The 27,639-nt window shown below is 32.2% G+C and overlaps 1 protein-coding gene across 1 annotated transcript in view; it reads left to right on the top strand.

Moving 5' to 3' along the window:
• Positions 1–27,639, top strand: part of NBEA (neurobeachin) — a 620,750-nt gene that overhangs the window by 207,476 nt on the left and 385,635 nt on the right. The window contains exons 26-31 of the mRNA XM_022574654.2: positions 821–1,001; positions 3,099–3,229; positions 6,449–6,556; positions 10,436–10,604; positions 12,081–12,176; positions 24,117–24,555. Of these exons, the coding sequence (XP_022430362.2) occupies positions 821–1,001; positions 3,099–3,229; positions 6,449–6,556; positions 10,436–10,604; positions 12,081–12,176; positions 24,117–24,555 (1,124 nt within the window). The remainder of the gene's footprint in view (positions 1–820; positions 1,002–3,098; positions 3,230–6,448; positions 6,557–10,435; positions 10,605–12,080; positions 12,177–24,116; positions 24,556–27,639) is intronic.

Here is a 27,639-nt window from a genome sequence, read left to right as displayed (position 1 = left end):
ACCAAAATAATTAAAATGTTATGTAATGCACAATGAAAAAAGAGATGTTGCTATTGCTTACAAAATACAGAGTTATACATCTTATGAAACACAATGCTTTGTACCATTCCCTTTCAAAGCAGGAAATTATATTTTACCATAGACAATAGTGTAGTGAAAGTACAGCTTCACCAGTCTAGAATGCTACTGATTCTTCTTATTGCTAGTGTCACAAATTAATATCAGTAGAGGAATTAATGATCTTGAGTATTTTTACCCTAGATTTTTATTGTTCATACAAGATACCTAGTGGTTTCACTTTATTCTGAAATGGATAAGAAAGTGTCATAATTTGACAGTTGTCTCCCTTTGATGTCAAATGAAAGTGCCACATATCTTTCCTATTGCTCATCATACATTTATAGGAAAGAAAAATTAGCACATATATTTTTATAAATGAGAATGAGGATTTTAGGAAAGAAATACGAGTTTTATATCTTTGTTAACTAATAAAGTAGAACAAAACTAGTATAAATATATACATGTGATTACTTCTAAATATCTTTATGAAATGATCTTAAGTTTGGAATGTAGTTTTTACAAGTAATGATATTGAAATCTAACACTGATTTTAAAAACAGATTTTTCCTTTATTTAAAGATAATTCATAGGTAAGCTAATTAAATTTGATAACTAGCTCTTGTGATATATGGAATTAGTTTATGATTTATAACTTGTTTTGTTTACAAAATAACTAAACTACTGTTAACCTGCAGTATGTATGTACATGTATTATATTTCCAAATTTTAAACAAGATTTAAATCTTCTACTTTTTTAAAGACGGAATTGGAAAATATTGAAGTGACACAAGGCATGTCAGCTGAGACAGCAGTAACTTTCCTCAGTCGATTGATGGCTATGGTTGATGTACTTGTATTTGCCAGCTCTCTAAATTTTAGTGAGATTGAAGCTGAAAAAAACATGTCTTCTGGTGGTTTAATGCGACAGTGCCTAAGGCTAGGTAAGTGTGTTAAGAATAACGGTGCATGTTAAATAATTACAGATTACTTTTTGATACTCTGTGATACATAAAGTATTAATGATACAATTTGATGATTATGTAATGTAAAGATTATTTTGTAATTTTTCAGAATTACTAAATTAAAAAATTATAATATCTTCACTTTGGAGATTTCATGGAATTGATCTTTAATGGATTCTAATTTGAAATAAAGTCAAATATATTTTGAGTTTTTTCAGAATCAGTTGGACAATAACCTTTTTCACTGAAGTGCTTTTAATGTAAATATATTTATGAATCCTTATTTTTGGTAAACTAATACAGAGGGTAGTTGTCCTGGGCACACAAATGTATCAGAAAACCAACAACTGGTTTTATACACATAATGCTAAAGGAAAATTGACCATGCCAATCTCACTGTTTCTCAGAATGCACAGTTAGCATTAATAAACATTAGTGTACCTAATAACACTAATAAACATTAACACTAATAAACATTACTATACCTATGATTTTTTTTGCCGCTATCTTGTGTTACAAATAAAATTTAGTCCTGAAAACTCTTAGAAAATTTAGACCAGCTCCTTAGGCAGGAATCATTCTTACATCTCTTACCTTTTTTAAAGGGAAAAATTATTTATATTATTTAGTCTTTACAGGGGACCAGACAACTACTGTTTTCAGACCAAAATGGCTACTATTTTCATACTTGCCTTAAAGTGTGAACAGGGAGGACATGAGAAAGTAAGGTATTTGATAGGGAGGACGTTCTTGATATGTATTATTTTTATCCATAATTTTTAAAATTATGTAAAAAAAAAATATATATATATATAGTTGCAGGGGAGAAATTGTTTCTAATCCAAGGACGGAATAAGAACTTGATTTAAGAATGGTGGAATAAATGTACTTTTTAATGTTGTTTTGTATTTTTGTATTTTCCTGAGAGGAGTCATTTCATCTCCATTATAAGGGAAAGATTGACCACATGGAGATCTCTGTCAGCCAAGAGGTGTGGAATAATTACTGTGGGCCATCATGGCCATTTCCATTGATATTTAAGAATAGCTTACAGATTGAACTTTGTTAGAAAGAGAAATATTTTTTTAAATGCCCAGATATCTTGAAAACTGCATTTATTTGGTTATTCTGAACTTTTATTTCTGAATATATTCCAAAGCTTTACTGCTGATTTCATTTTTATCCTAATAATTCTTAGCAGATCTGTTTTTTTTATCATCCACAGGAAAGTTTTAGAAGTGAATAATAATGAAGCAAACAATTATATGTATGTGCTATTTACTGTTCTAAGCACTTTTCATATATTGATTCAGTTAGTCCTCATAGCAGTCCTCTAAGGAGGTTACTGCGTTTATACTCATTTTACCATGAGGAGACTGAGGCACAGATAGTTTAAGCAGCTGGCCCAGGATCACACAGCCCATAAGTGGCAGAGCCAGGATTCCAACTTAGGGGGCCTGATTCCAAAGTCTGTACTGTTTATTACTATGCTTTACTGCTTCTTAAAATAAGTAAGTGAATAGACAGAATGTACTTATTGAATGCTTGTTGACAAAGGTGATGTTCCCACCATGAAAATAGGTAGATATTGGGACTTGTGAGGCTTGACTATATGGATGTACCCTGTTATTGCCTGAAATGAGGAGCTGTGCTCTATATAGTCACCAACATAGTCAACTTAAGGGCAGGAGACTTATTATTTAAAAAATCATCAAATATGAATAAGTTGTTAAAAAATTTTAATTGATCCATAAATTTCAGAATTTTGAAGGTTGGAAGGGGATACAATAAGGAAGGATATATTGGGAGCTTCAAAGACCCTGTAGTATTCTGTTTCTTCAGCTGGTTGGTAGTTTATGGGTAATTTGTTTTTATTTTTTAACTACATGAATGTTTTATGTATACTTTTCATTACTGTGTTTCCTAATTTAAAACAATATTTATTGATCTGGTTGATTTTAAGAATAATAATGGGATGGAGAAAGTGGAAAGAAAGAAAAAATAGAACCAAGCAATTTTTTAAAACGTCAAGGTCAGCAATTTACATCAATAATATGCTTTCATTTTTTAAAATAGTTTGCTGTGTTGCTGTGAGAAACTGTTTAGAATGTCGGCAGAGACAGAGAGACAGGGGGAACAAACCTTCACATGCAAGCAGTAAACCTCAAGAAGCTCCCCAAGGTGTGACTGCCACAGCAGCTTCCAAGGTAATTAAGCATTTTCTATGTTAAATACAATGTACCTTAAAAATTTCTTTTTTAAGTTCATGAGAACAAAGTGACATGGTATTGCTTGATAATCAGGCAAATGGAGGCTCTGGTCCTGGCTTCTCTTCTTCAGAATTGTATTATCAAGATTACTTAACCTCTCTGAGACTGGTAATTTTTGGTTACTCAATGAAGATACTAATAATTTCTACCTTGTAGGGTTCTTATAAGGAAGGATTATATCAGTTCATAGCACTGAAAAGTTCTTAATTATTACTATTTTTAATAGTTACATATATTTTCAGAGTTCAGTATATGAATAATGCGCTTTTTAAATGGATATGCTTTTGGGGATAGAATGCCCATGGTAGTCAACAAAAATATATTGAATGCCCATGAAATGAATGAATGGTGTACAGTATTTCAGAATGCAGCAGTGATTCTCATTCTAAATTAGCTCTATTTATTGTATGTTCAACTGACCATTTGCATCACTTCAGACTTTCAGTAATGTGACTTAAGGTCCTGCATGCTTGACTGTTGCTTAGTTCAGCTACAACTTGGAATCCCTTACCCTTGCTTTTACTATTTTATCTTGTTTATTTATTACTGTTTTATTTTAGTCACACTGTAGACTTCATGCAGTTCATCAGAATTTGTTTTAACCTTTAGACTTACACATAGCTTCCCCTTTCTTGAAATGTCCGTCCTTATTTTTCACCCCAGTGACTCTGTTCCACTCTTGGCTTTAGCTTAAGTTCAACTCTCTGAGGAAAATGTTTTCTAATACCTTCACTGCCAACCCAGTCTAGGGGAAGTTCCTCTGTTTGATATTTTCATAAAACCTGGCATGTCTCTTGTCACTCACGGTACTTGTAATTAGATGTTTGATACTGAAACAATGAAGGCTCAATAAATGAAGGCATGAAGTAAAAGTTTAATTCATTTAAAAAGTTCTGTGGCTTCAAACTTTTGCAGTTTTCAGGCAGAACAGCCACACATTTAGTTCATCTGTAGTGTAGCGTCTTTCTTTTTCACTACTGTTAGAGACACATTCCTAAAATAATTAGACCATATATTATTTTATTGCTGACAAGTCTTCACAAAACCCTTCATTGCTTAGAAAATTAACTAGAAACATATCAGCAGTCATGCTTCATGTTATTTGTGTAGGCACAGGAGACTGTATGTTACTTGAGGGCATGTTCGTTTCTTATACATCTTTGTAGTTACAGAGCGTATATCGCACAGCACAAACTCTAGAATCAAACAGTTCTGAGTTTGTATCCTGGCTCTACCACTTACTGGTTTTATGAACCAAGACACATTCCTTAGTCTCTTGTGCCTCAGTTTTTCATTTTAAAGACTGGAAGACAGTTTTCCAGGCTTTAAAATGAATATGTATATATATATATATATATATATATATATATATATATATATATATATATATATCTTAATGTATAAGGTGTTTGTATGAATTAAATAAAAAGCAATAATGCGTTAAAGTACTTAGTAATTCCAGAAATGCAGTGAACATTCAATTAATACTAATTTCCTTCCTCTCTCTAGCAGTTAGCCATTCAATATATATATCATGAAATGAATAAATAAGTTAGTATTTTTGAGAGCTTAGATTTTAAAGGTGTCTACTTAATTCAGAAGATAATAGGGAACATTTCAAGCTTGTCAAGCCAAGTAGTACACTGATTGTAGAACATGGACAAAAAAGCGCAGTGAGAGGGAAATCCATAGTAATTTAGTTGAGCTAGTCATTGTGTCTCTAGCAAGAACCTTGGCAATGAAAGATGGATTATAAGTGATGGATATAGAAATATTAGGGAAAAGTTGACTTGGTAAGAAAGCACGTTTCAGAATAGAGAATCAATGGAGAGAGTTGTGGGTTTTTTTTCCCTATTTTTATTCATTTTTAATGTGACACTTGAGTAAGTAAACCTTAGTTAATTTTGGTGTGTTACTAACCTGAGTGAACTTGTATTAGCCACATGGTTTCTTTGCACCTCATTTTTTATACTTTCTAAAAAGGAGCAGTAATACAAGCTTTTCCTATAAAAACGTCTCGAATTAGATTATGGACATAGAAGTACTTTGTAAACTGTAAAATAGTATATAAATTAAAATATATACAAAGTTTCCATCTATGCTATGAATAGTATATTATTTCTTTAATCTTTCTCTGATAAAGATTATTAGCCTATTTTTACATATTAAAGCTGAGGTTCTGAGAGGTTAAGTATCTCACCTAAGGTTATATGGCTGGTTAGTCTTGGAATTGTAATGGAAGCCAAATAATTATCAACCTTCAAATACCATACTCTTCACTATTCTGTGCTGCAAAGGAGTCAGTCATCTTAAGAGTGAAATAGAATAATTCAGGTTTACAGAGAAACAGAAGGAGACTTATTTATTATTAATTAGTTAGAGTAACAGGTTACTTTATATGCAGGAATTGTATTTGGTACTTTACATATATAATCTAATCCACACAATTCTTAACATATTATGTAAGTGAAAAAGTACTAGATTGAGTTTCAGGGATCTTTGTTGTCTTGCAAGTTTGTTATGTGACATGTTACCTAAAATGTGTGGATTTTTGTGTCTTCAGCTATAAAAAGGATTTTGGTGGTAATGATCTTTAACGTCTTTCAGCTTTAATATTAACGCCACGACTAAAGTTTTTTTTTTTTGCTCACCTTTCTAATATTTTGTAGATCATGAAATGCTTTCACATATGAAATCTCATGTAATAATGTAACGTAATAATTTCATACATTATAAAAGCATGATGGATAAATGAACGCGATGACTTAAAGAGACTTATTAACTAGAGGTAGGGAATGTGAGGCTCAGAAAAATTTACTAACAAGCTTGAGGTCACACAGCAGAGATTTGAGCCCAGAGTATAAGATTAATATTTTTTATGCCATAATCTTCTAGCCTTTCTTTGTCTATAGTGGTAGCTATGCTGATAAAGAATAAGAACACTAGTAAGCGAAACCATGACAAGAGTAGAAGAGAACAGAAACAGTGCCTTGTAATAGCATATTGTTGTCAATAAATGTTGTTCAATGAAGAGAGGAGGTAAAGAATGTGGCCAGTTTAATGACTAAATTAAAGGTATTAGAAATTATACTGCTATATAAGTTTCTGTATTATACTATTTTTTCACAATTTTCTCTCTCTTTTTTTTTTTTTAAGACTCCACTAGAGAATGTTCCAGGTAACCTTTCTCCGATTAAGGATCCTGATAGACTTCTTCAGGATGTTGATATCAATCGCCTTCGTGCAGTTGTCTTTCGGGATGTGGTAAGTTATGCCTGCTTGATTTCCCAGGAAAAAACTTTCCACTGTCATTTGTGTAAAATAATTTAAATTTTATAAGAAAGCTTCATATTAAAACTAAATGTCCTAGTGTCAGGGATTGTAGATATATAACGTGCTTCTGTTTGTAAAATGGATGAGCTTAGCTTTATCTGAAAGCTTATTGATATGTTATTTTTTTTAATGACGTTAAATTTTTATTTAATTTTTGTATGGATACTAAGAATAGGGATAACTTTGAAAATTATACTTGACTTTATCTTGAATCACCTACTCCTGTCTTTTAGTATTCCTTGCTCCATCTCTAGGTACTGAATAATTTGCTAATATCAATGTTCCTTATATTATGGATAAAAGGGATTAATTCATTAAGGTGTTATTGGCAGTTACATTTGGGGGGCAATTACTTTTGAGATAAGAATCTGCATTTTAAAATATAGATATCAATGGGAATTTGAGTTAGAAAGGTTGCTTAATAAAGCTTATTGAAAAGATAGCTTAAGGAAACGGTTTCATGGAACCCTCCAATTATATGATCACTTATCTAAAGTAAGGATAGATAAGATTGGCCTTTCCACAAATTGTGTAGAAACATACACAGCATTTCACAGCAGACGCAATATTGGCAGTACTCCTTAGTATAGTTGCTGTTTATCGGCCATTTTGGATTCTGTTTTTCTTATTTTAATTGATGATTTATGAAACATAGAAGGAAGTTTATGTTTTAAACTTACATTTAATAATAAATTGGATAGAGTACTTTGTACTTGAGAAAGTGGTTAAAATATATTTAAGTCATACAGCATAATACTGCATGGTAGGAATATATGATAGAAAAATTCTCACTCTTTAATATACGTCAGTGCTTATAAATCACTAAGAAAATTACAACCATACCAACAGAAAAATAAGCAATGGATGTAAAATATGAAAATAAGGTAACAAACATATGATTTAAAAGTCAGTATAACCAGCAGTCAAAGAAATGCAAATTTAAAACAAGAGTGAGATAAACATTTTACCATTAAATAAACTAAAAAATTTAAATAATAGTACCTGTCATTACAAGGATGCATTGAAACACGCATGCATTGAAACAGTCATGATTGAATCATGACTTATCACTGGTAGGAATAGAAGTTGAATAAACTTTTTGGAAAGCTCTTTACCAACATGTGTTAAAACTTTTATAAATATTGATGCTATTACCCAGTGGTTCTCCTTAAGCTATTTAAGCCCATGTGCTCATCAGAGTTGCCTTCAGGAAAATTGATAACAGTGTAAATATCCAATATAGAGCTTAATAAACCATAGTATATTCATTTAACAAGAAACTGTGCAGCTATTAACATCATATTTTTGAGGGAAACTTAGTGACATGTAAAATGCTCATGATATATTTTAAGGGAAAGCAGCAGTATGCAAAAATACTTATACTATGCAAATATTGCATTTGTATGCCAAGTGTACATACATGCACATGTTCACCTTTTTTTAAAAAGTCTGGAAAAAAGTACCCAAGTGCTACCAGTGATTATCTCTAGGTAAACAGTTTTTATTTTGTACTTTTTTTGTATTTTCATATTTTCTGTAGTAAACCTGTATTGCTTTTATAGTTAATAAAAAATAAAGGAATTTTTAAAAATAGGAGATAAAACATATAATAGTATAAAAATCATGCTGTGAGAAACTCTATAATCTGGACTTGAATTTGGACTTGGGAAAAAAAATTACTCACTAACAGTTTAACCATTTAGAAATGCGAATTATTCATCCTGAAAAAAAACATGTTGTGGAAAGAATTTTTTTTAATGACAGATGATTTAAACATGGAGTATGTCTTCATCTCCAAGAGACCCATTCGAACCTAACATAGAAGGGGTTTATGTTAAGTGTGACATTGCATTTAAATTGTTAGTAAATTCTGAATCAGGTTATTGTGGTGGATTATCATAATTTTTCTAGTATCTATAGATGTTTTGTAACTATACTGGATAACCCAACAGTGGTGCTTATTAGCTTTCTTCCTGAAGGAAGGGAATTAGTGTTCTCAGGTGTACCTTCCAAACATCAGGGAGGTAACATAATTTGTGTTCATTGAGTTTATACTGTGTATCAGACACTTAGTATATATTACCTCAGCTTTCAGTAAAAGGTTAAGAGAAAGCTAAGACTCAAAAACATTAAGATCACACAGCTAGTGTGAGGTCGAGTCAGAATCCCAAGGTAGATCTTTGCAAAGCACTCTCTTTTTTACCACCATATTTCGTAAATTCTAAGGTACACTTTTATTTTCATTTTAAATAATCTCCAAAATTTGGAAGTGTTTTACAATTGCTATATTTTATAGTCAATTGTAGAAATTATAGTAAGATTTCTCCTTAACTTTTGAAATTTTTACGAATCAATAGTCATTTTTAGTTGCCTTAATTTCAAAACCACATGAGATAAAAAATTAGGTCTTTAAAAAAAATTATATATATAAAAGCTATCTGTTACCCACAGCATATGAAATACTAAATTCATAATATTTCAGAACAAATTTAATTGAGTTTGGTCATTTTCTGCATTACCTGTACTAATTCTGTTTCATAGTATTAAATCATCAGTAAATATTTCTCATTGTCTTTTTTTTCTAACAAATGCACATAAATTTTGAATCTTGCTCACATTGCACCTAAATGAAATAGTAATGTAAAGTGCCTGTTTATGGAGTTACTAGACTTTAATGCATGTTTGTTTTCCTTATTTCTATGTTATCTATGGGCCAAGGTAATTACTTGCAGTTTTGGCTTGAGTATCACTTTTAACCTAGCTTAGAAAAAAGGCTTAATAACCATCTATATATGATGACTTGGATATAGTCTAATCTGGAAATAGTATTAGAGGTCATTTAAATTTGTCCATTAACAATTTTCCCCATATGATGATTATTTAGGCTTTTTGGATAGAACTCTCAAGGTTATATGGCTCTTTATATTTTTGCAAAGCATACTTATTTTAAACTTATCTTCTCTACTAGACAGCAATCTGCTTTTTTAAAGCTATTACCGCTTTATCCTAACTTGGTCAGTCTTTTTCAGACCTTTTACCACGTTGCTGCTCTCCTCTGGAAAAATTTCATTTTGTCATTGAGCTTTTGAAATTGGGAGCCTCAAATATTGGCTCCCAATTCTGCACTGGAAAAATTACCTCATTTTTCCAGAGGAGAATAGTGGTGCTGTTACTTCTTTTTATCTGTTATGTGTCAGACGTTGTGTTAGCTTTTTCTTAAGCTGCCATATCACACTTTTAGCTCATATTGAACTTGTAAACAATTCAGGCTTCATGCTCCCCCATTTTTACACCTCCCCTAGTTTACTCATATTGTTTCCTGCTCAGGTAGTGGTATGTTAGAATTGTATATGTATTCCAACTGTAATTTTATTCTGTTAATTTTTTTTCAGTTACTTGAAAGTATATTTGAAACTCTTGCCTTTTTTTTATTCAGATGTTAAATTATTCTTTTCAAGCTTGTGCTATCTGCATATCTTATAAATATGCATTCTCTGTTATGGAAGTAGTAGATACTAGTAGTGGAGAGGACAAAGAATAAAATTTTGTGGCATATTCAGCAAAATCTTAACATTCTCATTTTTTGAAATTACATTCCAACCTGTAAATCAGATGATATATTTATGGAGTTTTTTATCTATACTTAGATGATACTTATTAAATAGCAGTGTATACTTAGCAAGTTTTAGTAAAAGTTAAATGTCATATTTTGCCTCCATAAAGAAGATGAAACAACAATAGTTTCTTGTACTCAAAGAACTTATACTTTAAAAGTTTTGAGTGTCAACACTGCCTTTTCATTTTATGCAGGATGATAGCAAGCAGGCACAGTTCTTAGCTCTAGCTGTTGTTTACTTCATTTCGGTTCTGATGGTTTCCAAGTATCGTGACATTTTAGAACCCCAGCGAGAGACTGCAAGAACTGGAAGCCAGCCAGGTAGAAACATCAGACAAGAAATAAATTCACCAACAAGTACAGGTACTTAATATTTGTCTAATTATTTGAATTTTCATCATCATTTATCTCCTTTTTATTTCATTTTACATCTAGATTTAAACTGGTTCTATTCATAATCACCTCAAGTATTTATAAGTAGGTGGTATATAAATGCCGATTTAATATTCTTTAATTACACAAAAATGTAGAATGATACTTCCTATATTCTCATTTTATCAGAGTTTTGGTTTTAATTTTTCTATTTATTAATACAAATCATTTATACTACTGTTTAATATGCAAATAACTCATATATTTTAAATGTATAATTTTAAACTTTATAAACATATGAAAGTAGGAGGTCCTTATAGAGTAGTTCAATATCAACAATAAGCCAAAGTGTAAATCTTTATACCCAAGATCAAAGATAGCATCCCTCTTTCTTTCCTTCTTCCTTTCTTTCTTTCTTTCTCTTTCTTTCTTTCTTTCATTCATTGTGTATAGTTATTTCAGTATCTAAATATTCTGTCAGAGGTTTATAATAAACAAACATACATTCTAAACTTTATACCAAAGTTGCTTCAACTAAAATCAAAAAAAGACTTCTAGACATCAGTGAACCGTTTTGGATCATGTTGTCTTTCTCATCTATAGAAGATGCTCATGTTGTAGGAGTTCATGCATTATCAGCTTTATCTACTCTGCTTGGAAATGATAAACACATTTTCTGGCAACTAATATTTTAATATCATGGGGAGCCTTTTATCAATTGCATTTCTTGCCGGGTGTTTACATCAAGGTTGTTTCTCTGTTGTTTGCAGTGTGACCTTAGTAACCCAGTGGTTATTTCATGTACCTCTGGATTAATTTGTAATAGAAATTATCTTACCTAAATAAATGCATATGATGTACAAATTAAATGAATATTTTTAAAAGTGAGTAGAAATTAGTGGTCAAATCTCTGCATTTTGTTTTCCATATTCATATCATATCTCATTTACTTTTTATCACTGTTGTGGAAATACAGATTATATTTAACTATAATTCTTTGCTGTTGCATGCTGTATTTATTTTTAGTATGTAAACATGATATTTCTTTGTAGTATACTTTTACTTTTAACTTTATTCTTCAAATTAAATGTTATCCTACCATTGCAGTTTATGTCTTTTGACCATTTAAAACCCTGAGACTCTATATGTTAATCAACTCTTTCTTCATTTTTAATACATGCATAACAGTCATATATGTATAAAGCAAGCAATATTTTAGTGAACCTTCCAGTTCTGATTTTCTTCTGTTTGTATGTCTCTGTTTATGTTGCTAAAATTACTCTACTTAACGAGTATATTATTTCCTTTCTCTTAATACATAACTTCTTTCCTTCCTCCAGAGATGTGGTCTTTACTACTAGTATGTTTGCATGTTGTAGTGATATAGAACTGTCTTGGATCTTCAGTGGACCATGTTGCAGGTTGTTACATGCTGGCTCAAATTTGATTCCATAATTTTCTCCACAGTTGTGGTCATACCATCTATCCCTCATCCAAGTTTGAACCATGGATTCCTTGCCAAGTTAATTCCTGAGCAGAGCTTTGCCCACTCATTTTACAAAGGTAATATTAACCTCATCTCCTGACCTGTTTGGATATTCTTAAATTTCATAAATTGTTATACAATAACCATCCATAATCTAATTGTTTATAAACAATCATACACCTCAGGTTTCAAGAAGATATAATATGTTGTATTTATACCTGGCTATTGAAAGCAAAATATAGTTTTTATATTTATATTCCATTATATTTCTTTAAGTATCATCTGCAAATTAAGGCTGCCTAATTATATGTATAATAATATGCACAGTGGTGGCATTCACTGGAGATTGCAGAAGAGTCACATCTTATTAGTGGGACTAAATTAGCCCTAAAATGAAGGCTACTATGTAATGACAACAAAAAAGTTGAGAAAAACAAGCCTCGAAAGCATCAAACTGATAAGTTACTTAATTTTCTGTCGGAACAAAATTCCAACTCTTTTTAAAGGAATACAAAAAAATTCTTCACCAAACAATGTAAAATTCAACATTAAGCATCTAATAAAAAATCATTAAATGTGCAAAGAAGCAAGAAAATGTGATGCATAAGCAGAAGAAAAAAATCAGTCAATAGAAACAGATTCAGAAAGGATAGATATAGCAGAATCGTCAGATAAGGGCATTCCAACATCTATTATAAATATGTTCAAGATGTTTTTCAATTTAAAGGAAAAAGTGAACATAATGTGAAGAAAAATGGAAGATTTTTGTAAAAGAACCAATTTGCAGTCTTAGAGATGAAAAATAAAATAGCCAAAATGATGTCTCTGGGTAAGATTAACATGAGATTAGTCTGTGCAGAACAAAGGTGAGCCAAACTATTCCCCCCCCCCCAGGATTTTCCCGTGTACACACCCTGCATAATTCCTGGGACAGTGAATATGATAGATTTTACTATTGTGACAGGGTTATGTTAGCACAGTTGCTTCTTTTTTTTTTTTTTTTTTTTGGCTTAAAACAGAAATGTATTCTCTCATAGTTGTGGAGGCTAGAAGTCCAAATCAAAGTGTCAGCAGGGCCGTGCTCTCCCTGAGGGCTCTACGGGAGGATCCTTCCTTGTTTCTTCCTAGCTTATGGTGGGTGCTGGCAATCCTCAGCTTTCCTTGGCTTGTGGGAGCATCAACTCCAATCTCTGTCTCCATCTTCACATGACCGTCTTCCTAGCTTATGGTGGGTGCTGGCAATCCTCAGCTTTCCTTGGCTTGTGTGAGCATCAACTCCAATCTCTGTCTCCATCTTCACATGACCATCTTCTCTCTGTGCCTGTGTCCAGATTTCCTTCTTTTTGTAAGAATACCAGTCATATTGGACATGGGCGCCTCTCTAATCCAGTTTGACCTCATTTTCACTTGATTATATCTTCAAAGACCCTATTTCCAAATAAGGTCATATTCACAGGTTTTGGGGGGACATGAATTTGGAGGGAACATTATTCAATCCATTGTAACTACTCAAGGGTTGGTTCATTGCTTTGTGGGTCTTTTAGTCTTGTCTTTTTTCTTCTCCTTTGATACTTGATTCGCATATTTTTAGCACAGTTGCTTTTAAGAAAAGGTGATTATACAGGTAACTCTGACCTAATCACATGAACCCTGTAAAGGCAGAGAGTTTTCTCTGGCTGGTTTGGAAGAGGAAGTGAGAGAGCCTCAAAGTGTGAGAGGGATCTGAAATAAAGGAAGTTTTTCATTGCTGAGATGGAGGTGACCATGCAACAAAGACCTGAGATCACCTTGTAGGAGCTGAGAGCACTTCCCGGCAAGGGACTGAATTCTGCCAATAACCGGAGTAATTTTAGAGAGGACCTTGAGCTCCAGATGATACCACCGTTCAGTGTACTTCATACATTGGCCAATGATATGGAAGAACAACTTATAGAACAAATAAAGCAGCAAAGTATTTCTTATTACAACTTGATGAATGGACAGATATTTTTCATAAACGTGCAAACTTTGGACATAATGATGAAATAAAGGAAAAATTCTTTTCAGCTTTATTGCTTACAAAGGCATCTAACTCTGAGTTGGATAAACTAAGAAGGATTAGACTAAATTAGATTAGATTAGATTGGAGTGTCGTCTGGAATTTGTTTTGTGTAGAAGTGTGTTCCAAGAGGTTAACTGCAGTGACTAGAATATACTCTGGAGTGGTTAACCTGATTAAGGAGCCTGCATCAAAATATCTATGCTCTGCTTTCTTTATCAAGAAAAGTTTACTATGAAACAATTTTAGCTGAACTGCATAATGGTCTTAGTGGTATAATAAAATTTTGAATTACTTTAAGGCCGATGTGGTAAATTTTCTATTCTTTTTTTTGCAATACGTGGGCCTCTCACTGTTGTGGCCTCTCCCCTTGCGGAGCGCAGGCTCAGCGGCCATGGCTCACGGGCCCAGCCGCTCCGTGGCATGTGGGATCTTCCCGGACCGGGGCACGAACCCGTGTCCCCTGCATCGGCAGGCGAACTCTTAACCACGGCGCCACCAGGGAAGCCCCTCTATTCTTTTAATTATATGATAATATGGAAGGTGATAGTAAGTAACTGTTACTGCGTGCTGTCATGCAGTGGTTACTGAGAGGAAAAGTTCTGTTGATGATGTTGGAAATACAAAGTCAATTCTTAGTGTTTTTACAGGGTAAGAAACCAGTTTCATTCCACTCTTTAAAAATTAGTAGAACTGGCCTCTTTGTCAGACATATAAACTGTGTTAAATGAACTTAGTACTTCCAAGCAGGAAAGGATTGCATCATGTATTTTTAGTGTGAGAAAAGATGAAAGAACAAAAATAAAAGTTAGAATGTTGGAAGTACACAGTTTCTATGATATCTTGCATAATTTAATAAAAATTATTTTAATAATATTATTTATTATATAATAGTTATTAATGAAGTATCTCTATCTTAAGAATGATCTTGATTTTGCTCATCTTGAAAAGTTATCTCCTATCATTTTATGTATTTGATAGAATGTCTTGTATTTTATTTTACATTAAAAGGAGATACGTATAAATAAAATTTATGGATCTGGAATCTATTTCTTTCATTGAAATATAATTTATGTTTGATTATAACTATATGGGATAAATTATTGGAAATGAGTATTGATGAACATTGAGGGTATATTTTGAAGATACAGCATTTCTAGTTTCATTTTGGGTAAAAGTATAAAATGAATACATGTTCTGAGCTCTTGAGTTCTCATTCTATCAACATAACTCTGTGACACGGCTTTCTCCACTCTGTGTGTTATTAAAATAAAACAAAAATAGGCTAGCTATATGTTATTCCCATGAGTAGTAGTATTACCAGTTCTACTTGGATTAGATAAGTTAACAAGCAAAAGTTCATCACATTATAAACTTTAAATATTTATATTCCCAGTATTTGTTCAAAATGTTTATATAGGCATTTCTTTTGGGGAATCACTCTTTGCTTAAAACTTTTTATTTATGTGTACTGAAAAAAGTTACAAGTACAGTAACATTTGTCTAGATTGATCACCTATATCCACACTTTCAGTCAACAACATGGATAGTTTTTGTATTTTTTTTCCCAATTTACCTTTGTTCTGATTGTATATTCATTGAAATTTAATTTTATGTCTATGGAGTCAAATAATACAAGCTTTTATGCTTTTATTTTCTGTTTTGAGAAGACTGATCTGGACTACTCTTCAACTCCTTCACACTTTACTGCCTTTTTTCACCTCGTTATTGAGCCTTTTAAAAAATTCTGAACTAGCTCTTTGGCCTCTCTCTTCTTAATCTTTGATAGTCCTTCAGCCCTTGGAGTATTGCGTAGTTTCTTCCTTGGACTTCTTGTCCCTAGTCATTTAGTCCAGGGGCCCCCAACTCCCGGGCCACAGGCCGGTACTGGTCCGTGGCCTGTTAGGAACTGAGCCACACAGCAGGAGGTGAGGTGGGCGGCAGGCAAGCGAGTGAAGCTTCATCTGCAGCTCCGCTCCCCATCGCTCCCCATCGCTCCCCATCACTCTCCACCGCTCCCCATCGCTCATATTACCACCTGAACCATCCCCCCCACCAACCTTCCGTGGAAAAACTGTCTTCCATGAAACCAGTCCCTGGTGCCAAAAATGGTTGGGGACTGCTGATTTATTCTGTTACTGATGACAAGTTTTAAAATAACATTATTATATAAAATAATAAAGTAATGAAATGTAATTTATATTTAATATAATACATTCATTTAATAAATATTTTATAATATAACAAATAATTTTTCTTTCTAAAAATTTCTAAGGGATTCCTATGGTTTTCAAAACAGTTAAAATGTCTTAACTTATAGTGGCAAGACTACTCTAGTTCTAACTTATCTGGATTACTACAGTCGTCTCCAAAGTGGTTTCCTCGCCTCTTGTCTTGCTGATCTTTATTTGATTTTTTTATAGTTTTGCCGCAGTTTATTTTAAAATATAAATGAGATTATGTCTCTTTTTGACATAAAAATTTCTCATAACATTTAGAGTAAAATATCACTACCTTCCTAACTTCATCTCATGTGGTTCTTGCATCTGCTCACTACAATGAAACTACCTTTTAGTTGTTTAATCATGCCAAGCACTTTCCTGCCTCGTGATGTTTGTATTTTGTTCCTAGTTTTTGGCTCTCTCTTCTCCCTATTTTTTGTATGATTGGAGAGTACTTATCCTTCAGGTGTCTGGTTAAAGGTCACCTCCTCAAAGAGGCTTTCCCTGACTACTATAGCTAAGGAGCTTCCACCCCACAACCACCTTATTTTCTTATCATGGCATCCTCTTTATTTCCCTTCTTGCACTTATACAATTTATTTATTTGTTTGTCTATTAGAATGTGTGCTTGAAGAAGGTAATTCCTAATATCTAGCATGGCACTTGGAAGTACATACAGTAAATATTTGTTAAGTAAATGGGTAAGTTATTGAGAAAGCTAAACAATTTTTAAAAAGCTGAATATTGATGGTAGCCATAAAATATATTTCATTAATAAACATACTTAAAACAGAGAAAAGAAATTTTTATTCATAGCTTGTCCTAGAAGCTGTAGAAGCTTTATGTTAACTTTCCACATTAGGTTTCAAAAGAAGAATGTTAATATGTAGGTGAACTTACAAATAAATATGTTGTATTAGTTTTCCTCTAGCAATTTATTGTCAGGGAAAAGAATTATGTTCATAGGAATTAAAATAATTAAGATATTGTGCCACTTATACGAGAACAGACATATGGCATAAACAGTCTACAAATAGGTAGGAATTTGTATGAGTATTTCATATATAATAAATATAACTTTTCTAATCAAATGGAAGAGGAAGTATTGTTTGGCAAATGGTATTGGTATTACCAAATGGGGTAGCCAATTGAAAAAATAAATTTATATCCTTATTCCATATAACAGGCTAAATAAACTCCACATGTATTAAAATTTAAAGCGAAAAAGGAAACTGAACATAATTCAAGAAAATTAAAATTAATATTTATATAATATAAGAAAAGATGTTTTAAATCATAACATCAAGTTGTAAAGATATGACTAAATAAGTTTTATTTATCTGCATGTCTGAAAATGTTAACAAAATTAAAAGAAAAAATGCAAACAGGAAAAAATTTACATTTAGTGATAAAAGTTAATCCTTAATAAATAAAGAACTCTTACAGATCAATTAAAAGAATATATGACAGTAATGGAAAAATGTAAAAAATAGCTGAACAGTTAATAAGAGAAAGGCAATGTAAGTACAAATAAGGGAAATTTATTTAAATCTACTCATAATCAAATACATTTATACTGAAACAAAACTGTACCAAAATTTTCAAATTGGGCAAAATTTTGAAGGGTGAGAATATAAATAATGTGCATTTTACATAGAATAAAAATATCCGTGATCCTTGTTCTACTAATTTTACTCTTAGAAGTATATATTAAGGGAACAATGAAAGATATGCCAATAATTTTTTTACCACTCAGTTTTTATTTATTGCATACTTAGAAATAAAGCTAACATTTATTAAATAACTTGCTACATTCATATAATCAAACACTATGATTTCAGCTTGCACATTTGTTATTTTATCTTTTGGAGTCATTTTTAATGGACTCGTAATTCATTATATGGGTACATTATAATTTATTTTACGAGTACTCTACACTGTCATTTGTATAATATTTATAGAATTCTTATCGAATACTGATGTCAAATATCCTATATATTTAATCTTATTTATAGCTGAAAATTATGCTCAGTTTTCCCTAACAAATATTTTTTTTAAACTTCGACTCTTTAAAATAAATGTCTGTTTTCAGTATTAGTAAGGGTACCAACAAAAGCCTCCCTCCTCTCTTTTTTCTTTCATCTTCTAATTTGATCTTTTTTCCAACTTACCTTATGATTCATTCATTATGTATTTGCTGAATAAATGAATGGTTTCCTATTACATACTAGGTACTGGAGATACATAATAGTGATCACAAAGTCCCTATGTTTATGAAGCTAACATTCTAGTGAGGAAGATAGACTTTTAGAAACCACACACTTAAATATATAATTGCAAGCTATGTTGTATTCTAAGAAATAAAATTACAGATTATTGTGAGAAGGTACAAAAGAAGAAACAATTTAATTTGGGGGTTGGGAAAGGCCTTATAGAAATGATATTTAAGCTTTGAACCAAACAATGAAGTCAGTTAGTTTGGGAAAAAGACTGGGGATAGTGGAAGCACATTTCTGAAAAGGTAGCCACGTATTCAGAGAAATTCCTTGGCATATTTTGGGAACGTATGTGGGTGGAACATAAGAATCAAGTGAAAGGGAAGCATTCCATGAATTTAGACAGGTAAGCAGGAACCAAATCATGTAGGGCTTGTAAACTATACTAAGGATCTGGTTTTTAAACTAAGCAGAGGAGTGTTATATTAGTGTTCCATTGCTGCCATAACAAAATACCACAGACTTACTGGCCTAAAACAACACAAATTTATTATTTTATAGTTCTGTAGATCAGAAGTCTTACATGGATTTCACCAGGCTAAAATCAAGACATCCTCAAGGCTGCATGCCTTTTTGGAGGCTCTTGAGGAGAATCCATTTTCCTTGCCTTTTCCAGCTTCCAGAGGCCACTCATATTCTTGGCTTATAGCTTTGTTTCTTATTCCTCCATTTTTAAAACCAAGAACTCTGCATCTTTCGGGCTATTCTTCTGTAGTCATATCTTCCTCTGAGCACAGCTAGGAAAGGTTTTCTGCTTTGAAGTTTGATTGAGCTGACCTGGATAATCCATGTCCTTTTTGCCATGTAAGGCAATATTCACAGGCTATGGAGATTTGGACGTGGACGTCGTTGGGAGAGAGGGGCATTAATTCTGCGTGCTACAAGTATACAATTTTACAAGAGTATTCTGGTTTATAATTTTACAAGAGTATTCTGAGTACAATGAGGGAATAGATTTAGAGGGGCATTGAGGGTAACTGAATAAACCATCGGAGACTATTGCTTTCTAGGTAAGAACTGCTATTGCTTAGGACTAAGGTGTAGCGGCAGTAGAGATTAAACAGGAAGATAAATTAGACATACTTTGGAAGTAAAATTGACAGGATATGGTAAAAGATTGGATCTGGGGCATGAGGGTATGAGAAGTTTTCAAAGATAATACCTAGCTGTCTGGTCTGAAGTACCAAGATGATAAGTAATCATTTGTCATAGCAAGCAAGAACGGAGGTAGATTATTTGAAGAGAATGACCAAGACTTCCATTTTTAGATGTATTAATTTTGAGATGTCTGTGGAAATCTTCTAAGCCTTTGGGAAGCTAAATCAAGCAAATACATTACAGGTGATAGCCTGATACATTTCTTAATCCTCATAGCACACATAAGATCTATATTTTTCAAGTGTGGTCCTTGCAGCTTTCAAAGCGTAACTAACTTGTTCAAGATAACATGGAAAACTAGTAAGTTGTGGAGCCAGAATTGAAACCTTTATCAATTTGACTACATTCCCATTATCTTTCTTATGACATATCCTTTTTAGAAAGGAAGGAGAAATACCCAAAGTACCTGAAGGGAGGTGGGAGTAAGAGGTTGTTCTTTTAGGGTGGGAGATACTGACCTGCAGATAAAGGGACCAGAGCTAGGGATGAGAGGTAGAAATTGAAGATAAGTAGAGAGAATAGCCGATAGAGTGGTTGGGATCTGTATTTTCTTTTCTCTTCGGAGTTTTGGTTAATTTTTAATGCAATTTAACTAATTTGCATTTAATATAAACAAGATATACAAGTTATATACAGATCTTTATGTTTATTTTAAATTACTCTAATGTGAATAGTTTGCTTAGTATTACTGTTTGAAAAGCAAATAAGTAATCTTGATGTAATTTTTAGTGCTATACTAACAAGAAGCTGTATGTTCCTTTCATGTTATTCCTTATTAAGGTAGTTTGGAAAATAGCAATTTGAGTAATTTAATAGGTAAGAAATATTGAAACACTTCATAAATTATCATAAAACAAGATTTTTGGCGGAAGGAATGTGTTAAATGAGGTCACCATTGTAGAAATCATGTCATTTGTTGAACTTAACCCCATATTTTTCCAAACATGCATTAGATGAACTCATTAGGTTCAATGAAAAACAGTAAGAAAAAGAGGCATCTGGCACCCAACTGCCTGTTCTGACAAGATTAAGATCGCCCAGGCTAGTAATATTTCTCCTTTGTGTACTGACATGGCCTATTGCTACAGAAACTGTGGAGAACTACTGAAAAGTTGGAAGTCTCCTGTCAGTAATATAACCTGCACAGGTGCAATCATTTATACTTTCTATGCTGCTCATGCTTAGCTTCTATTGAAGTCACTTGGGTTAAATCCTCAAAGTACTTTAGTGTTACAAAGAAGCATTCTGGAAACATGTAATTCATCTAAGCTGAAGTTTGTGCTATCATCTGAGAGTGTGTTCTATAAATGCATAATGGGAAATTAAGGTAGGTTTTTTGAGTATTGACCTGTTTTCTATTTGCAATTACTGTTATAAAATTTTTCATTGGTGTTTATTTTTATTTCTAGGTGAATAAGATCATAAACTTTACAAAACTTATGTATTTGAATAGAATTCTTATTGAAATATCAAAATTACTGCTCTCTTGAAATAATTCTTTTATCATTCACAGTAAAAAAATTAAGATTTTTATTACTGTATAAATACTTTGATGAGGCATTTGAAAATATTTTAATATTCAAATTTAATAAACTTTTAATTGTGTTTTATAATCAAGAGGTCAAAATTTATGTTGAAGTTCCATGTATCTAGCTACTGAGTTATAGATTTTAGTTGTCTACTGAGAGAGTCAGTTGAATAGAAAAGCAAAAAATTGTATAGTTGGTAGAAAAAATCTTTTTATTTGACACCTTGTGGACACAAACCAAAGATTTTTATTTTCTTAGATATTTTGTTTGCTAGCAAAATGCTTATATTTCAGACCAATACAACTTGAAAAGTTTACATTTTTGTGTAGCTCTTAATGTAAAACACATCATAAATAAAGATTCTGAGACATCATGTTAGGGTAAAGCCAAGCCTGTAGACAAGATCTATAAATTAGCTAAATTTAGACTAAGTGCTAGACTTGACTTTATGCCTTTTGACAATTAAACTCTTTAAGAAAAGTTAGCCCATGCTAGTAACTATTCCACTATGATATTTTGTTGATGTTAGAGTTCTTATTTTGTTTATGTGTTTACATTCTCTGTCCTGTTGCCATAAAAATGTCACTACCGCTGTTTAATTCTCTCCTGAGTTTTCTGCTGTAATTGTTTTCTCTCCAAGATTATGTAATCTGTAGATTAAACATGCATTAAGTAAACTCAGTAGTATCTCTAAGAGTGGAAATAACTGGCTTAGCCATCTTCCCATCCTATATTCCTAGGTAATTTCATCAATTTCCAAAATTTGATTATCACCTCTGTTTGAATGTTCCCTAAATATATGGCCATAGTTTCCTTGACTTACAGATATAAATGTCCCAGAGATTCTGCATACTCAATTAATTCATTATTTTCCTGAACAAACTTGCTTCTTTTTAGCTTTCTTCTTCAGTTAGTGACATATCACCGTTCTTTTTTTTTCTTTAAGCTAGATATTTCAGAAGCATCTTGATTCTTTCTCTTCTATATTATTCCTAATGCTATTATTCTGATTTGTCTTAATCTGCTCTCACAAGGTTTTATTTAAAAAATGCCAAATTGTTATCTTTACCTTTTTCCTTCTCTAGTGTTTTGCCAGTAATATTACCGAAATTTTCTGTCTTCTCAAAAAAACTTTATATAGTTATTTTAAGTTTTAGCCTTAAGAACAACTAAGAAAAACCTATTTTTCTTGTTGTTCATCTAGTGTTTGAATATTATTATCATGTTCTACGGAGCAATCTTTTGTTCTTTCAATTCTAACATCCTTGCCCAAACAAGCAAAACTAAAACCTATTTAATAAATATGAGGAAAACTGCCACATGACATGGACTTGTGAGAGATGTATATCTTTAGTTTCTTGTTCTAATAACCTTTCAAATCAAAGAAACAAAGAAATAAACAACAACAACAACAACACCTAAGGGCAGTTTCTGTACTTCCCTGGTGGTGCAGTGGTTAAGAATCTGTCTGCCAGTGCAGGGAAGATGGGTTTGATCCCTGGTCTGGGAGGATCCCACATGCCGTGGAGCAACTACGCCTGCGAGCCACAACTACTGAGCCCACGTGCCACAACTACTGAAGCCTGCGCGCCTAGAGCCCATGCTTCGCAACAAGAGAAGCCACTGCAATGAGAAGCCCACGCACCACAACGAAGACCCAACAAGCCAAGAATGAATGAATGAATAAATAAATAAACAAACAAACCTAAGGGCAGTTTTATAGAACTTACAGATGTTAATTTCGAAGAGATCATAGACATAGTTTAATTTGCCCTTCTTGTATTACAAAGAAGAACTATTAGTTATTAAAGTAATACAAATAGCTGCCATTTACTAAGTATCTACTTCATGCAGGAACTGCAAGTAAATAAGTGTGTATCTTATTTTCTTCTCCAACATGACTTTATTAAGTTAAAAGCTATTATTCCCATTGTACTTAGATTAGATAAATTTTTCAAGGTCATCATTTAGAATTTGGTAACATATGAAAAACTTTATTATAATGACCTTTGTATAATGAGATTTGATAGGAATTTAACATTTTAAAGATGGTTTTCTTTTTATCTATTTTAGTTAGTAATATTATATATGTTTTCATACGTATTTGTGATTCAATTTTCACAAGTTGAAATTTTTATTTATGCACAAAGAATCATCATGAGTATTCCAAAATAATTGTTCTTAAGACACATATAGGTTAAATTTGTGAGGCTCACTATTCTATTATCAAAGCATTTATCCTTTTGAACTAATCATTTGACATGCTTTTTGCAATTAACTCTTTAGAATTTTATGTATTATGTGTAATTTAAAATATATCTTTAACTAGTTTAAATATTTCAATCAGGCATTTCATTATTGGTTACTGAAATACCAAAAAAGATATAAAAGTAACTTAATATTTTTAAGGAGATATTAGAGAAGTATAATAATTTATCTTGCATGATTGGTAGCTAACAATAAAAGTATAAAAGGGGAGCTTTATATAATAATTATTTACAAGCTGCTATAAGCAATTGTGGTAGGAACTATTTCTCCATGCTTATATATCAATTTTGAAATGCCAGATGATTTATAAAAGAAACAGGGTTCTGTTGATGCTTGCCAAACAAAATGACAGGTGTATGTGGTTGATATATTTTAATCAAGTTGTGTTGTTACGCACATCCATTTAGCAGATTTTTTGTTTCTTACAGGTTTTCTTTTGCTTATTCTAATATGTGAGTATATTTTATTAATAATACTAGGTTTTCCCCGTGAAGCTTTTTGTTTAAATCAGTTTCTTTCATTACAGAAACACCTGCTGCATTTCCAGACACGGCAAAGGAAAAAGAAACACCAGCCCCTGGTGAAGATATTCATCTAGAAAGTTCCATTCCTCATACTGATTCAGGAATCGGAGAGGAGCAAGTGGCTAGCATCCTGAATGGGGCAGAATTAGAGACTAGCACAGGCCCTGATGCCATGAGTGAACTGTTATCTACTTTGTCATCCGAAGTGAAAAAGTCACAGGAAAGCCTAACTGAGAACCCCAGTGAAATGTTGAAGCCTGCGCCATCTATATCTAGCATTAGTCAAACCAAAGGCATCAATGTCAAGGAAATATTGAAAAGTCTTGTGGCTGCCCCAGTTGAAATTGCAGAATGTGGCCCTGAACCTATCCCATACCCAGATCCAGCACTGAAGAGAGAAGCGCAAGCTATTCTTCCTATGCAGTTTCATTCCTTTGACAGGTAGGTACTGAATTTATTATTTACAGTGTTCTATGCCTAGAAGGAAAATTAGAGTCTGTTAATTTAAAAATATTAGGAGGGTCTTGAAAACTTTGTATTTTTTACTGTAGATTCTTACTACAAAGACTATCAAAGTGACAGGCCAACTGGATTGATCTCATAGTCAGGCATTTTAATAATATGTTTCAAAAAAGGGGGTTTAATATGAAATGGCGATAGCACATTGAATTGGAAATAGGGAAACAGATTCTGATTATAATCTATCATCAAGTGACTGCAGTAGATTAGAGAAGTCATTATATATATATATATATATATATGTTTTATATATTGTATACATTTATATATACATATATGTGAGGAAACTGGAAAGTAATTGTTTTTTGTTTTAGGGAGAAAAGATCAAGTTAGGAAGTCAAATGTTTCTTAAATGTCAAAATAAATATATAGTCAAAATGTAATATATATTCCATAATGTTTTCTCTAAAATAGCCAAACTGCTTTGTCCCAATTAGAGACAATAATTTTTTTAGAGTTTAGGGGTTGAGGTGTGGCAGTAAAGCCATTTTCAGTTAGGATGAATTATCTTTTTCATACATAAATATGATTTAAAATTTGCCTATAAGCATTTCAACCAGCATCCTACAGATATTTCTTGAAAATTTATTGTGAAAATATGAATGGCATTAGTCATCATGTCAAATATAAAGAGATAGAATCAGGTTTGTTTTCTATGAACTTAAAGTAGTAAAAGGAGATAAAATGTTTACAGATAGTTGTCTATAAGATAAAATGTGTTAAGTGTCAGAAGTTTTTTAAAAACTAAAAAAAGGAGGGGTATAAAAGGTAGGAAATTGTTTCTTTTTTTTAATAGTTTGGAGGTTCATTCATATAGTTCCTTGGATGTTCCTTATGCCAATTCATATTTGGTTTGTGTTCCCAGGATATATGTGTATGTGTGTTTATGAGTTTGTATAAGCATAAGCATGTAAGTATTTGTATATATCTATAAATCTTTATCTATAAATAAATGGTATAATAATTTAACTTGGGGTCATAGTTTTATGTTCCATTTAATTTTTAAGTTCTATACCTAAATTTTGTTAAAATATAAAACAGTAGATACAGAGAATCATCGTAATTTGCATAAGAGAATCCAGTGAAATAAACATTAAGTAAAATATTTCTGTTTTAATTTGGATTATCATTAGAACAGTTTTTTTCATTAAAACTTAATGAAGCAGTCATCTGAGTGCCGATATTCTTAGCTACTCAAAATTTATTACACTTTTGAGGATATTGCTTTACAAAAAATAGAACTTTCCACTTGTTCCTGGTAGCATTTGTGCAAAATGCAATGAGAGTGGAATCATTCTTCTAAATTGCATAAGTAGGAATGAAATCGAGGAGCACAAAGCATATTTCAATTCTTTTTAGGAGCAGGGTCTCCAGTGTAGTTAATATATGCAGTAGCTCAAGTACTATCAAATGTAAATGATGAGGTGATATTGATGAAAGGAGGGGATTGAGGTCTCAGGGGGCGCTGATGACGGATTGAACAGAAGCGGCCTTGCACTGCACGTAACTCAAGTCTGTCGTCTTCAGTGCTCAAAGCCATAATGGGAGGTGGCAGTCTGAAATGAGTTGCCACGGCAAAGAGTATTATTTTTGAAATGCTTTCACACAAATCACTAGGCCCTGCATACAACTTAGTTTCATGCTTTAATGTCATCAGGAGGCACAAATTGGTGTGTCTAATTGTTTGCCACCTGCCAGGAAAATGAGCTGCCAGCCAGCCAGACGGGTTTGATTGTCTGTCAGCCATTCAATAGATTGAGAGTGACAACATCAAAAATTTAACTTCAAACTCTGGAGCTTTTAGCAGCTTTTCTGAGACATCATCCCCACAAGTGCTTCTGGACAACTGCATTTTTCAATTATATTTCCAATATATTGCTACCATTTGCCTTATCTGTCTTAAGGTAGCTATAATCACATTATGAAGTATATAAACATATTTCTGAAGCACTAAAGTCTGAAATTCAAGTTATGACATGTCTTTTAACATCAGATTGAATTCCTTGAAAATAGGATCCAAGAAGACAGGCTTTAGAGGCAAATCTTGAATACTTACAGTTTCAAACACAGAATTAGCATGGGTCTTACTCTACCAATAATGTATTTTTCATTTATATCTTTAGTTGAAAAATAGCTGTAAACTCAGCTGCTCATTTCTTTGTAACTAAATCATACATAATAATATTGTACAATCGCAGTGGAAATCACCTAGGATTTTCCTTTTGTTAGCCAATAGTTTATTTGTTCTATTGAAAACATGCTAACAATGTATATTCTTTATACTTATTCTAGATTGTAAGTTTGGGAATAACTTCCTAAAACAACTGATGTCAATTGAGTTATGTTAACTTATGTTTTACATGTGGAGTTTCTCCTCACTTAGGATGCCACATTGATGAATTTCAGTGTTTTGAAGTTTGTAATATCGTTTTCATTCGGTAAATTGCAACATCAAATTTTAGAAACATTTAGACTTAACTAAAATAAACCTTTTTCTTTTAGTATTAAATCTTTCATCAGGTTGTATTATGAAATATTATATAAATTTTCTTATCTATATATATGGGAAATGCTGATTCTTTTTCTTTCATTTCCTCCAGTCATCATCTATGCAGATTTAAGTATATGTCTTTGATTACAATGAGTGGCCCTAACAAATGCATATTTATGCATTGTAAAGCACTGAAAATCCTAGACATCCGCTACTGTCATTCTATGGATGGAACACACTGTATGTGTAGAGGAAATATGATTACGAAACTACAAGAGTTTTTCTACTGTTTTGTCACTATGAAGCGAAGAGGAATATTTATCATGGTTTTATTTCTAACAGAAGAGTTTAATAATCTCATAATAGAACTTATAAATCTAGTTGCAGAGTTCCCCAACAGTACTGTCTCTTGTGGTAGATTTCTGTGTAGATCTATGGTTTATAAAATAGCCTAGCTGAGCTGTATTTTTTTCAGGTATCAGTAACTCTGTAACTTTTAGATTGAGGGAATGCTT

The sequence above is a fragment of the Delphinapterus leucas genome, chromosome 18 (assembly GCF_059928025.1).
Source record: "Delphinapterus leucas isolate spDelLeu-1000000601 "Yukka" chromosome 18, BTC_Dleu_Yukka2, whole genome shotgun sequence".
NCBI lineage: Eukaryota > Metazoa > Chordata > Mammalia > Artiodactyla > Monodontidae > Delphinapterus > Delphinapterus leucas.
The sequence above is the reverse complement of the archived record's forward strand: the minus strand, read 5'-3'. Positions and strand labels throughout refer to the sequence as shown.